The sequence below is a fragment of the Lissotriton vulgaris genome, chromosome 7 (assembly GCF_964263255.1).
Source record: "Lissotriton vulgaris chromosome 7, aLisVul1.2, whole genome shotgun sequence".
NCBI lineage: Eukaryota > Metazoa > Chordata > Amphibia > Caudata > Salamandridae > Lissotriton > Lissotriton vulgaris.
In genome coordinates, this window is record NC_141695.1 from 502,848,195 (window position 1) to 502,862,799 (window position 14,605).

Here is a 14,605-nt window from a genome sequence, read left to right on the forward strand (position 1 = left end):
CAAATGAGGGAGTGCCCATCTTTGCCTTTCTTATCCTAGGAATCTTGAGTAAATGCGCTTCTGTCGGTCTTAACTGTTGGCTAGGATTGTGCAGGGTGAGAAAGTTGTGCAGGTACTGGGGCCTTTCCCATGTATGCTCCTATGACAGAAACACATGGCTTTGAAAATAATTCTCTTCCCAATTGGCAGCCAATGAAGGGAATCTAGGGCTTTCATCAACAAAGCACGGCTTGATAGATTAAGAACAAGGCGTGCCGCTGCATTTTGAATTAATTGAAGGCATTTCAGACAGTCTTTTGGTGCACCCAGATATAAGACATTTCTGTAGTCAAGTAGGGAGTTCACCAAAGTGTGGACTATGGTTTTCCTTGCTGATACAGGAAGGATGTCTAAGGTTTTTTTAGCATCTTGCTAAAGCATATCCCTGCCACCTTTCTGGTTTGAGACTCAAACGAGAGTTAGGGATCAATCCACAGTCTCAGGTTCTTCACCTCTGTTTTGTGTGCAGGAAATGGGCCCCAGTGTCTAGGGCCATCAGCCTACACCTCAGATGGAGGGGGATTTTCCGACGATCATGACCTCTGTCTTAGTACCATTCAATTTAAGGCAGTTGTTAGACATCCATGAGGCCAGATCATTGAGACAGGAAGAAAACTGTAACGCTGACTCACCAGAGTCTTGCGCCAGGGTTACCACAAGCTGTGTGTCGTCAGCATATGACACCATAGAGATCTTGTAATTGTCCATAATCTCAGCTCGTGGACCAATATATACGGGCTAAAAAGGGTGGAACTCCGGATAGATCCCTGTGGGACCCCTTGACAGAGTGCAGGATTTTTGATCAATGAGGGTGCTGTACAATTTGGAAACTACGATCTTCCAAGAAGGACTGCATTCACTGTAGTGCTACCCAATCTAGTCTGCACACCTGTATGTGCCAAAGAAGAAGTTTATGGGATACAGTGTCGACAGGACCAAGGCCACCGTCTGACTGGCATCCACCCGTCTCCGTATAGTCTCTGTTGCAAAGAGGAGAGCAGATTCAGTTGCAAAGGATGCTCTGATTGTGTAGGATGTAGACGGTTGTGTGAGTTGATATGTTTCACTAATTGTTTATTCACAACCTTTTCAGCGATTTTAGATATGTAGGGGAGAAAAGAGATGGGGCGTCGATTATCCAGAATCTCAGGGTTGGAAGAGGGTTTTTTCTTTAGAGGTATAACAGTTGCATACTTCCATGACTTAGGAACCTCTCCACAATTAAATGATGTGTCAATTAGTTGCTGTATCTTAGGTATTATCAATTCAATGCCCTCCTTTATTCTGTTGGGTGCCGCTGGATTGGCAGGGGAGCCTGATTTGATTTTTAAAGCCACTTCCTTGAGTTCTATCATAAGGGTGGGGCAAGGAACTTCCACATGGATGGAAAACCCAGCTCGGTAGATTTCTCTTTCAGTTCAATAGGGCATTTACGGGCTTCCTCCGGGAAGGAGTTATATATACTAGATATTTTTTGAAAAAAGAAATCCGCAATAAGATTGCACCGCTCTTCAGAGTTGGTCGGTGTTGTGAGTGTTCTCTCAAGAGATGAGATATCTTTCAAAGTGGTATACAGTTCTTTGGATGAGTTTTCTGCCATGTCAATTTTCTCCTTGTAATACATATTGCTCCTCTTTTTGAGAAGGGAGTCGTACTTGTTTTGTGCTGTTTTATAAGCTTCATTCGATTCTTTAGAGAAAGCTATTCCCCATTTGTGTTCTAGGTGATTACAGCCTTGTTTAGCACTTCTCAGCTCTCCGTTGAACCAGGGGGCTGATTTAGACCCCCTCTTATGTGTATTTGTGGTCCAGGGGGTTGCTTCATCAAGTGCTTCCGTGATCCACTTTTCTACTGACACATTGGCCAGTTTAATGTTGTTACTTAGTAGAGGTGGAGTTTTCTGAAGTGCCCTGGAAAATATCTTGCAGTTAAACTTGGACCAGTTCCTACGTGGGAGGGTAAGGTCTCTGTTTTTTATAGAGCGTGGTTGAGGTAGGGGTATATGAAATTCTATGAGGTGGTGGTCAGACCAAGGGACAGGGGTCAGTTGTTTCACCACCAGGCCTGGAGGGTTCGAGACAATGGGGTCCAGCAAGTGGCCTGCACAGTGTGTTGGTGCCATGTATTTAAGTTCTAATTGTAGGCTGGCCAGTTCTTTACATAGGGTTTGTGCCTCGGTTTTGACGTAGTCCTCTTTGTGAAGATTTAGATCACCCAGAACCATAAAGTTAGTGTATTTAAGGGCTAGTTGAGTGGCCAAATCCGTAAGATTAGTTGTAAAATATGTAAGCAGCCCAGGCGGGCGTTAGATTAGGAGACCACTCATCGCAGTCTCATTTGCCCTCTTTAAGCTAAAAAAGGCCACCTCTAAGCTTCCATTTGAGCTTTATCAAGCGTGCAGTTGAGGGATAAGCGAAACATTATGGCTATTCCACCTCCGCGCTTTAGAGTGCGATCGTGTCTGATCATGCCATAGTTATTTGGGAGTGCCTTTAGTATGTCGGGGTGGAGACCTCCCTAAGCCAGGTTTCAGTGTGGAACATGGCATCAGGCTGGTGGTCAGTCAAGGAATCATACATTTCTATTTTATGTTTGATGAGGGATCTGCAATTAATAAGGGTGAGCTTCATGTGATCTTGCTGAGGTGTTGTATTGCAAGGTTTAAGACTGAAAGGGCAGCTGGTACAGCGTATGATCCCCTCACTTACCTGCAGTGAGTGATAACAAGCTCCAGTCAGAGGCCTCTCAAGTGTCCGTAATACGCTGCCAGAGTATCGCAAGGGCTGTGCGGGTGCTAAAGGGGCACAGTGGGTTGCCCCTGGCCCCGGACGGCCATAAAATGTATAACATAACATGTATAACACATCCTAGTCCTATAATTAGCACACCTATATTTGCCCTCTTTAAGCTAAAATAGGCCGCCTTTCAGCCTCCATTTGAGATTTATCAAGCGTGCAGTTGAGGGATAAGCGACAAATTATGGCTATTCTACCTCCGCACTTTAGAGTGCGATCTTGTCTGATTATGCCATAGTTATTTTAGTGTCTATAGTATGTCGGGGCGGAATCCTCCCTGAGCCAGGTTTCAGTGTGGAACATGGCATCAGGCTGGTGGTCAGTCAAGGATTCATACATTTCTATTTTATGTTTGATGAGGGATCTGCATTAATAAGGGTGGGCTTCATGTGGTCTTGCTGGGGTGTTGTATCGCAGGGTTTAAAACTGAAAGGGCAGCTGGTACAGCATATGATCCCCTCACTTACCTGCAATGAGTGATAACAAGCTCCAGCCAGAGGCCTCTCAAGTGTCCGTAATATGCTGACAGAGTATCGCAAGGTCAGTGCAGGCGCTAAAGGGTCATAGTGGGTGGCCCCTGGCCCCAAACAGCCATAACATGTATAACATAACATGTATAACACATCCTAGTCCTATAAATAGCACACCTATACTTGTGCACCATCCAAATAGATTCACCATAATAGGGGCACCATACCTGGTGAGATCCGATACACTTAGCAAGTTAACACAAAGACTTATTTGACTCCTCACCCTCTGCATGGTGGCACTATGAGCATATGCAACATTCTTCTGCCAATAGACGCTCTATCATGGACTCTACCTCTCCTTAGGTTACTCAATTCCACTGTGGATACCCTGGCTGAAGTCTCAGTCCACTGCCCCAGAGGTGAGTTCCCCCTCACAGTCTCTTTTCTTCAACTCTCCCCCTTCCAAGCTAGTTTGTCCTTGTGCGCCACTGGTGAGGCAGTAGGGCTCTGCCATCCACAACAGGCAGCACAAGTAGTTGTATCATGCCAGTTCATTGAGTCCTCCATAGACAGAAACAACTGGTAGGTAACTAGCATGTTTTCTACCTGTTTCTCACTCTATAAATTATAAGACACTGGGGGCTCTCCACAGATTTTGTCTAAAATATGACCACTTCAAGCCGCATGTACACATCCTGGATTATTGAGCTCTATGTTTTTAAGTTTACTTGAATTTCCATGGCTATTTTGTGATTGTTTGATAGCTATGTTTGTCTCGGCTCCCTATTTCTCCACCCTCCAGGTTCGCTAGAAGGACGAACCACCCTGCATTCTATGCTTGCCCCCCTTCTGGTTTACCTTGAGTCCGTTCAAAAGGGACGATACATTTTAGGACACCCCTTTGATTGTCACCTTCATTTAAGAGAAGATAAGGTTTTCTCACCCAGTCCTAAAGAAACGCCACACATCCACGAGGAGTTTTTAGGTGTGAAACATGTCGACATTTTAACCACCCACACTCTTCACTGAGCTGCAGCAGGTCGAATTACCCCTGCCAGCCAAGACTCCTGTAGTCTAGTCTTTTAACCATAGCAAAGTGTCCAGTTAGTAAAGCTTCCCTGGAACATTCATAGCTATTTTAATACACTCACTGCACCCACTCCACGCAACACTCGTCGCCCCTCCACCTCCTCCATATAGGGCTTCCTGGCTTTCAATTCTAAAGACCTCTGGCAAGGAGCCCCCCTGCAGGGCCCGTTGGGCAATGCAGTGCCGGCCCAACGAGGAGCTGCCCTATGACGAAGCATGACAACTCTCAGGGTGTATAAGGGCCCTTGCTCCATATTGGAGCTCTCGCCCCTTTGATTCTTCCCCTACCTGGATCCTTATCCCATCTCCTCCACCCCCCCCCCCCTTTTTCTTTCCTCGTTCGCTCATCCCCTATCCTTAGGAAGTGTATACCACTTTTTGATCTACTTGGAAAATGTGTTGCAATGAGGCATTTTCATCTAGTTAGAGAAATATTTGAAAATCATCTGCATAGTTATTCAGTGACAGCTTCTTTCAAGCTGTTTTATAAGGGTCCTGTTAGAAATGGAGTTTCTGGATGGCTAGGGTATACACCTAAGCCAGGTGGAACCCACCACTCTAGTCAGGGTGGGGAAGTTATACACCCAAGATAACCCCTGCTCACCCCCTTGGTGGCTTGGCAGAGCAGTCAGGCTTATCTCAGTGGCAGTGTGTAAAGCATTTGCACAACATGCACACACACTAGTGAAACACTGGGCACACTACAAAAAGAGACTCCACATAAGGCTATGCACAAATATCCTTCGTATTACAAATACAACACCTTAGACCATAATCACATAAATCACTGTGCCACTAGGCACTTGTCACAAAGATGCATATAAACCACATAAGACCACAAGCACATGTCTCACTGTGCCACTAGGCACCTGTCATGACATCACATAGATTATACAAATCACTTTGCCAAGTTGTCATAACCACACCATTAGTGCACTAAGGCACGTCCTTGCCAGTTGCACAGGTAAGAAAACATTCTGAAGACATTAGTTCTAACAATACCTTTCACCATATTATGCAGTTCCTGAAAACATCATGAAGACATTAGTCATATGTTCATAGAACTCTTTAGCTCTTATTGTGCATGAATCACCCCATCCATTTCAGTAGCACCATTTGAGCACCTTGGGCACTGGGACTCCTATGTCCCCTTTCCCAGAGCTTGTAGCTTGGTAGGCCCTTCAATGCGAGTCCCCACCGGGAATTCGCACTTTCTTTGAATGGGGGTGGTGAGGCCTCTCTGGATTTCCAGCCAGCTCATAAAGTGCTCAAAAGGCAGCTGCCCGTAAGTGTGGTAGAGCTGCTACACATACTGCAACTGGGGTAGCCCACAACTATGCGGTGCAGCCCTCACTACTGTTGGCTCCCAGTGCCCGCCACTTCTGGGGTGGTGACGTCGGAGGCCTTCTCAGGTCCTGCTGTGGCAGGGAGGAGTGGAGCTAACCACCTGCTGTTACCCACACTGCTCATCCTTCCCCCAAGGGTACAGGAGAAACTCCGGCAGGCCTCCTTGAAACTGAGTTGGCCCCGCAAGCAGCAGCAGACGTCTCGGCTACAGTGCAATCTCTCTTGCTGTTGCGTCTTTTGGGCTGGGACCCTCCTGCTCCCGGGGATGGGTGGGCCACCATTTGTTTTGGCAGGTTGCTAGGCAACCTCTCCTGCTCAAATGCCATGCGGAAGTCGCTGTGGCCAGTCCTCTTCCGATCGGCACGACCCTCGCTGTTCCAGGTGGGGAATAGGAGGAATCACTAGCTGTCAAGAGCGTACGCTCTCCCCTCCTGGGGCTCTGCACACAGCCCCCCACCAGGCGTGATTAAGGAAATGCCAGCCAATAGTGTTCATGGCAATTGGAACACCAATAAAGAGCCCACCACACACTTTCAGCAGGCCCTTCCCTGATAAGGATAAAGAGCACCACGCTCTTCACGCACATCTCTTCTTTTTTGAAAGTGGTAAAGAATCCAGCACTCTAGTACACACGGGTCCCTTGCAACAACAAAAAGATAAAGCACACAGAGAGTTTGCAGTACCAAGCACACAAACCTATGTGAAGGTAAATCTCAGTAGAATGAACCACCTTAAAAATGTGGTATGCCTGAGTTTTCTAGAACAGGAGGCAAGCACACACAGGCCCTAGAAGAGTCCTTCACAAGCAGGATACCACAGCAGGGCAAAAAGAGTCAGTCCTTTTCCTCCACCACAGACAGAAGCAGCAACTGCAGGCAACCCCATGCAGCACACAGGAAAGTGGCAATATTCCTCCTTACACCTCTCCAGCTCTTCTCCTTGGCAGGGTCCTCTTGTTCCTTGAAGTAATCTAAGTCCTGGGCTTTTAGGTGTAATACTTATACCTCAAAACGTCTTTGTTCTCCTTGTGGCCAGGGCCTCTAAACCCAGTCTAAACCAGTCCTTTCCTCCCTGGTGCAGCATGACCACAGAGGCAGCATTGTGCAAAAGGGGACACAGCCTATTCAGGTGTAAGCAAAACTCCTCCCACCAATCTAAATGCAGACCAGGTCTATTCAGCCCTGCGATGAGTGACCCAGGCAAGGCAGAGCACACCTCAACCCCCCTAGTGACTGTCTAGAGTGAATGCACATCTGATCTCTTGTCACTCACACACTAGACGCTGTATACACAAACAGCCAAAGGCACACAGAATGGTGAAGTAAGAAAAGGTAGCAATAAATCAAAGGGTGACCTAGGGCAATAAAGGTCCAGCATACACCCACTAATATATAAACAGTGAATCGAGAGGTATGCTGTTCCTAGAAGTGAACAAGAGGATCCTCATCGGTAGGGACCCAAAATGTGGGAGCCTAAGGAGTCAAACTGCACCGGAGTCATGTGACGCACAATGGAGTATTGACCGACTTCCTGTCCAGAGTGCAGCTGACCTACCCTCCGAGAGTCTGGAGGGTAGGTCAGCCGCACTCCGCGTACCGAGAGTCCGGAGGGTAGGTCGGCCGCACTCCACTTACCAGCAGGAAGAGTCGGTCGAGACGCCATTGTGCGTTACATGACTCTGGAGCAGTTTCACGTCTTGGGCCCCATAATTTTGGGTTATTACTGATGAGGATCTTGCCTGTTGAAGACGCACTGGCAACAGATGATGTATTTATAATGGGCATGGTGAACAAACTCTAACTTATAGATGTGTACCACCCCCCCTGATTTTGGAGTAGTAAATAGTTATTTTAGGTCCTAAAGAAATGCCACGATCATTCCTGACAATTTAGGGCTTGAAACATGTCGACCACCACCTACACTTAAATACTTGACAAGACTATTCTTGTCTATTTTTATTGATGACATGGAATCCACCAATTGAAGTTAGTTCAGTGGGCTTTCATACTTATTTTCAATCCACACACTCTTCACTCTCTACTCACCACTTAAATACACCACACGCCCCATACAGACACCCACTTTATCTAAGTCTTAGACGATGGTCTAAAAAGATCTCTGGTGCAGAGCCCCCCTGCGGGGCCCATTGGCATTACAGCGCTGGCCCAACGAGGAGCTGCTCTATGATTAAGCATGACACTCTTTGGGGTGTATGAGGGCCCTTGCTCCTTATAGGAGCTATTTCTCTTTATCTTTTACTTCTCTGAACAGCATACCTCTTGATTCTCTGATGTAAGAAAATGCCAAAGTGGCATTTTCAAACACAGGATTGAAAAAACACCTTTAACAAATGGTGCATTATTAAATTCCGAGTTCAGAGAGTCTAAACTTAATTTTCCTATCTTGCCACTACTGCAAGTTACACCTGTAAAACTGTTACAGTGCAACTCCAATGATAAGCCTATGGGACAGATAGACTTTCAACAGTGTAAAACGAATTGCACAGTGTTTCACAATCAGGACATGTCACACACACTAGTAAATGTTCTACCTTTCACATAAACTGCACCTTACCCACGGTGGTACATTGGACCTACCTTAGGGGTGCCTCACATGGAAGGAGAGGTAAGGTTTGGGCCTGGCAAGTGGGTGCACTTGCCAGGACAACATGTCAGTACACAACTGCTTGCACAGAAACTACAGTGGTAGATCTGAGATGCATTTACAGGGCTACTCATGTGGGTGGCACAACCCGTGCTGCAAGCCAACTAGTAGCATTTAATTTACAGGCCCTGGCACACACTGTGCACTTTACTAGGGACTTACCAGTAAATCAAATATGCCAATCATGGATAGGCAATCATATCACAATTTAGACAGAGAGCATATGCACTTTAACACTTATCAGCAGTGGTACAGTGCTCAGAATCCTATGGGCATCAATTTCAGGGTCAGACAAATAGGAGGCAAAAGGCTAAATGTTTGGGGATAAACCTTTCAAAAGGGCCAGGTCTACCATGGTCTCATATGAAATAGTAGTGTAGAAAATGCAGATTCCATGGGAAACTCCTCATTTTAGCTCTATTCTGTCAGCTGTAAAGAGAGATAGAATGAACTATCAGGTTGGATCAGATTTAAAGGGCCTTGTGCATGCATGCCAGTGAAATGAATCTACACACACACTCACATGCACACACACACAGACACACACATACACACACACACTCTCTGTCACCCTTATTCTTGCTCCCTCTCCTACTCTTGCCTTTATACTCCCTCTCTTATTTACCAAACGATACACAATTGCGTTCGCCAAAGAACAAAATTTACTTCAATAATTATGACCTTGTTTTGTAAAACAAAACAAAAAAAATCCCAAATAGGTTAGGGTGACATTCTCATGCACTATTTGCTCTCAACAAAGAAGAGAAAGTTGCTTTCAGACACTGACAGAGTACCATGATTGAAAAAATGGAAATTAGTTCATTGTTACCTACCAGGTGTTATAAACAGTATTACAATTACATCAGATCAGAGTTTTAATCTCTGCAATAATTCAGCCCATGACATCGAAAGTGTGAGAGTTAATTCATTTCTTCTCTGGGTTATTGCAATAATGTTCAATTTAGAGATAGTTCATTTTGATTTTGTGCTGACATTGTTTTCTGAAGATTAAAAAAATAATTTGTAAGATTTGGTTTCAAGTGAAGTTTGAACTGTGCCATGGCAGTGGATTATGCTTATGTTAAGAACTTGAAAATTAAATGAGTTCACCCTCAAAGGGTTAGGAATATGAGTGTCCACCAAGTGTTGATAACCATCCCTGGCGTAGTGCCGCTACTTTTAATTTTCCAAATCTTAACTAGATTTGATATTTATCATTATATTATTTTGGATTATAGTTGACATACAGAAATATATATATATTTGTTTCAAATAAATAAAGCGAGGGATTAGTACTGAAAGAGATTACGCAACGTGCAAGGTTGCATCAAAATTGTATAGGGGTGTCATCTTTCTCAAATACAAATTCTGCCCTATTCTAGATTTTGCTATTCAGGAAGAGGCAAGAGCTGGTAGGTGAAAATGATTTTGTCTAAAATTCCCAGTATTATTTTCTAACATTGAACTTACCCATTTGTTAGCTTTAGTAGTCAGTTAAAGTAATTTAGGGAGCTTTCAAATACTTGTAAAGCTGTTTCTACCAGTAATTGCTGATTTAGGCTTATATTTTTTTAGTTTTTACTGGCATAGAGATACATATATAAGCCAGGTTGCTATACCAGCCAGATGGAAACCTTAGATATTAGCTACCGAACCTTAGTCCATCAGTATTACTGGTGTGCTCTTTACACGATCTTTCCATTGCACACCTAGTACTTTACTGTGCACACATGCTATTCAGCGAATACAAATGAATAACCACTCGCAGAGGAGTAGTTTAAAGGGATTTGTACAGATGTCATGGTCAGTTTCTAGCATGATCTTACCAGTTCTTGTTTCAGAATTGGTGATACACCTAGACCCTCTAGACAAGCACCAGAATGAAAGCACAATTCAAAACTGACCGCCACAAAGCGAATTTAAAGGAAAGTATAAAGCACATATTCAGATAAATAGGGCATCCCCCAGATAAATGAACTTTAAATGTTAAAATACAAGACTAAATTGCACATAAGCTTCCACTAAACCCCCAGTAATTGAAACGACAGGTGTCCTGGTCTCTTATCATCATGTCCAAGGTTCGCCTTCGAGCAGTGTTCTGAGTGCTTATAAAGGGGTCATATATGTGCTGAGAGCCCTGAATACAGAAATATTGTTATGTAATTGTCTCTGTGTACTGCAGTGTAAGTGTTGTCTCACAATTGTTTGATGAATTGAAACACGTCATAAAATAAACACATTAGAGGAAGAATTCAGTTATGTTTTGGTTAGATATGGTCACGTAGGGGCAATTAATCCTTCATTCTTAAAGGATTAAGAGTTGAAAACGTTGGAAAAAAAGCCAGACAAAGAGGAGAGTGGTTCTGGAAATATGTGAGTGGCCACTTAGTTGATCGGAAGCTAAGTCAGGACCATCCAGCTGTTAACAGGCTATCATTACTGGAAGAAAGGTGACTGTCCTATTCATTTACAAAATAAATATGCAGTTGGGTGTCCTCATCATGGAAGTGGTATATAAAGTTGACACAAAGCTATGAATCCAATGAAAGGGTAACCCATATATTTACTTAGTTGGATAAGTAAACAGTGAAGACATTTATGAAAATCATATGAATATACATATTTGGGAAGCAAAAGAGACTCTGTGATGTCTTGTGCACAATAGAAATACGTGGGACAGCAAAGGGCAGCTATATCAATTTTGTCCTTGAATAAAGTAAGTTAGTGCCAGTGTTATAACTGCAATGTCAAATGTCATTGGTAAGCGTACGTAACAAGGGAGCAGACATTGCGATAAATGGACAATGAAAATAATGTTGTCATTCACTTTATGCAAAATCTCGTCCATGCCATTCCACTAAAGGGGGTGACGTTATTGAAATTCCATGATCAATGTGTGTTTTGAGAGAGGTAAAATGGATCAACATATTGAAAGCATTCTCTTTGTACAGGGGCCTCTTCCCCCTTTGCAGACAGAGCCTTCCTATCTCAGACTATATATTGAAATGATCCATAACACTAAGTAGAATGGTGTGACCAGGTGTGACCAGGTTTGGACTGAACTGCCAAGATTTCTTGGAAATGCTTTATTGATCATGCATGAAGTTTCATTTGACTAATAGACTTGTGTTAAGTATGACCGTTACAATATTATAATAATATTTAGTGCAATGTATAGTTTTCTACAGAACCTTACTATTCTGCCGCAGCGCTAACGGGGCGGGGCGGCCGCATGCTGGTGACAGAACCGCTCCGTCACCAGCCGCGGTTGAGCTGTGCTGGTGACGGAGCGGTTCCGTCATGGCCCGCCCCGCTCAATAGAACGGCCGCGCAGGCGCGAAATCAGCGCCGCGCAGGCGCGGCGGCCGGGCCATGACGGAACCGCTCCGTCATCAGCACAGCCCAACCGTAGCTGATGACGGAGCGGTTCCGTCATCAGCAGGGGAGGGGTTAATACTTGGCATGTGCCTATGTCAACAATTTGACTCTACCATTTTATAGATGTTAACTTTTCTAAGCAACTGTCAACATTTAATAAATACAGACAGGTTTCCTAAATTCTTATCATTTAACAAATTTAAACTTGTACTTTTGGGAACTCATGCTATGTTGCAACATCCTTCAGCAGAACATGTTTCATGTTCTCACCATCTTACATTTCCTTGACAGTCAAACCTCACAAAACAACAAAACGGATTTAAGATCACCTTGAAAACACTAGAGGATAATTTGCTTTCTCGCCTCTCTTCTGCTTCTGGAAACTTTCTTGGGGACACAGCCTTGGTGGAGAATTTAGAAATCACCAAAAAGACAGCAGCAGAAATTGAAGAAAAGGTAAGAAATTTATTTTTGAAAGAAGCTATGTGAACAAAAACGTGTGACTTGGTAGCAAGTGCTTGAATAGTGAGAAGGGCTTGATGAATGAAGATAGCGTGGGGGAATTACAATACAGTTTTGCATGGTGCTAATAATATGCTCTTAATGGTACATAATTTAGTGCTTTGTGCAAACATCTTTTACCACAGCATTGCAAAAGAACACATGCTTTGATGGTACTATGTGACTAGAATGTGTGTGCCTATTTGTTTTGTGGCACTTCGTTGTAGTAGTGGTGTGTGGTAGTGTTTTGGTGCTGTTGCGTTTTTGTGCTGCATTGTTATATTGTAGCGTGGCCCTTTTTTGTACTGTAGTTGTCTTGCATTCAGTTTTCTTCTGAATCAAAACGGAGGGAGGAAGATGCAGGAAAGGGTCCACTCAGCTTCCAAGTGTAATCCAATATAAATCAGGCAGTGAACCACACCCGTCTAGGTGCCAGAGTCTCAAAGAGATTATCTCAGAGACTCTCAACCACTTCTCACAGCCATAAGCAATATTATCTCAGTTGGAGTGATGTAGTGGGTAGTATCATCATCGGGTCTCACACCTGGGTACTCTGTTCCCCAGGTGAGCCGTACCTCCACCAGGAGGGAGATTGTCTGGGTGAAGACAGTGGTGGGATCTAAATAATCTGGGTAATATTACCTCCTATATCTATTAAAATGGTTTATTTAGAAGAAGGGATGGGAGTAAGGTTAAAGACTGAGAGATGGTGTCAGACGTATTACTGGTCCTTAACATCTGATGTTCTGGTCGACATGTTTGGCCCTATGGGTCCTTGGCCTTCATCAGGCCCTTGTGAAGTAGATCCCTGTCATTAACAGTGTTCTGAGCGGATAGTCTCTGTCAACTTATTTATTTATTTTATTTATAAAGTTTTATATAGCGCAAACTTGACCCAGGAGGGCACCAGAGCGCTTTACATTTAAGATTGTTGCGTTATGAGTTACATCAGATACAAGAGCATAGTAAGGTACAGTACACATATACAATGTTTCAAGAATTCATAGTATGGAGGGGAGGAAGGAATAGTAGTGGGGAGACAACGAGGAACTGTGCCCAGTGTCCGGCTGGGTAGGTGACGGTCAAGGGGTAACCAAGGCCAATCTCCTCATTAGCTGTCTAGCAGCTCCACCGGGCATCAGCCATGTAGCTCAGGTCTCAGTTTTCTAGAAAACCAATTTTTTGTTTATTTGCGAAGGTTATATAGCGCTGTCTAGACCCGGAGGTATCAGAGCGCTTAACCAGAGGATCGTTGCATTACAGGGTACATCTAAAGAGGTTTTTATAGTGCTGGCTAGACCTGGAGGTATCAGAGCGCTATACCAGAGGAATAATGCGTTACAAATTACATCAGTTGCAATAGTGTAGTAATGTACAGTAAACAAGCAACAAGGTTAAGAGAATTTGTAGGAAAGGAGGAGAGGAAGGAGCCTTAGCAGGGAGACGAGGAATAACTGTGTCCGATGTCCAGCTGGGTAGGTGATGGTCGAGGGGGAAACCAGGGCCAATCTCCTCATTAGCTGTCTAGCAACTCCACCGGCCATCAGCCATGTTGCTCAGGTCTCAACGTTTTGAAAAACAGTTTTGAATAGGTACATAGGCTACGAGGTTAGAGGTACCAGAAGGATTTGGGGTGAGGGAGTAAAAACAAACCAGAGAAGGAGCTTGGGCTACCATATAGGCCGATGGGGATGTGATCAAAGTCTGGTTGGAGTCCAGTGGTGGGGAAAAATGTGGCAGCCATCATCTTGGGGTCTGGCCAGGCATTCTGACCTTGGTGTTAGAAACAGCAGGTACCCATCCTGTGATGGATCAATCAATCAATCAGGGAATTGTGAAGCACGCTACTCACCTGTGAGTGTCTCAAGGTGCTGGGGATGGAGGGGGGGGTGCAGCTCTGAGTTAGCCGAAAAGCCATGTCTTTAGGATTTTTCTGAAAGTGTGCTGAGTGGGGGAGTGTCTAATGTTGACTGGGAGCTCATGCCAGGCCTTTGCTGTGACTTAAGAGAAGGGTCTTCCACCCGCTCTGGTTCTGCGTATGCGTGGGGTTTCTGCTAGGGCGAGGTCTGAGGTCTGCGAAGTGATGGTTTCTTTTTGGTATATGGAAGGAGACTCTTTCGTTGAGGTATTTGGGTCCGGTGTTGTCGAAAGATTTGTGGTGTTGGTGAGCATCTTGAAAGTTACCCTTCTCTTGATGGCAAGCCAGTGGAGGTCTCGCAGGTGTTGGGTGATGTGTTAATTTCGTGGGATGTCAAGGACTAGTCTGGCTACGTTGTTTTGGATGATCTGGAGTTTGCATAGCAGGGAATTGTTGATTCTAGC

At 44.4% G+C, this 14,605-nt stretch overlaps 1 protein-coding gene across 1 annotated transcript in view; it reads left to right on the forward strand.

The window, feature by feature from the left end:
* Window positions 1-14,605, forward strand: part of DNAH9 (dynein axonemal heavy chain 9) — a 1,435,662-nt gene that overhangs the window by 922,023 nt on the left and 499,034 nt on the right. Inside the window, exon 56 of the mRNA XM_086930591.1 lies at window positions 12,074-12,238. Within this exon, the coding sequence (XP_086786717.1) occupies window positions 12,074-12,238 (165 nt within the window). The remainder of the gene's footprint in view (window positions 1-12,073; window positions 12,239-14,605) is intronic.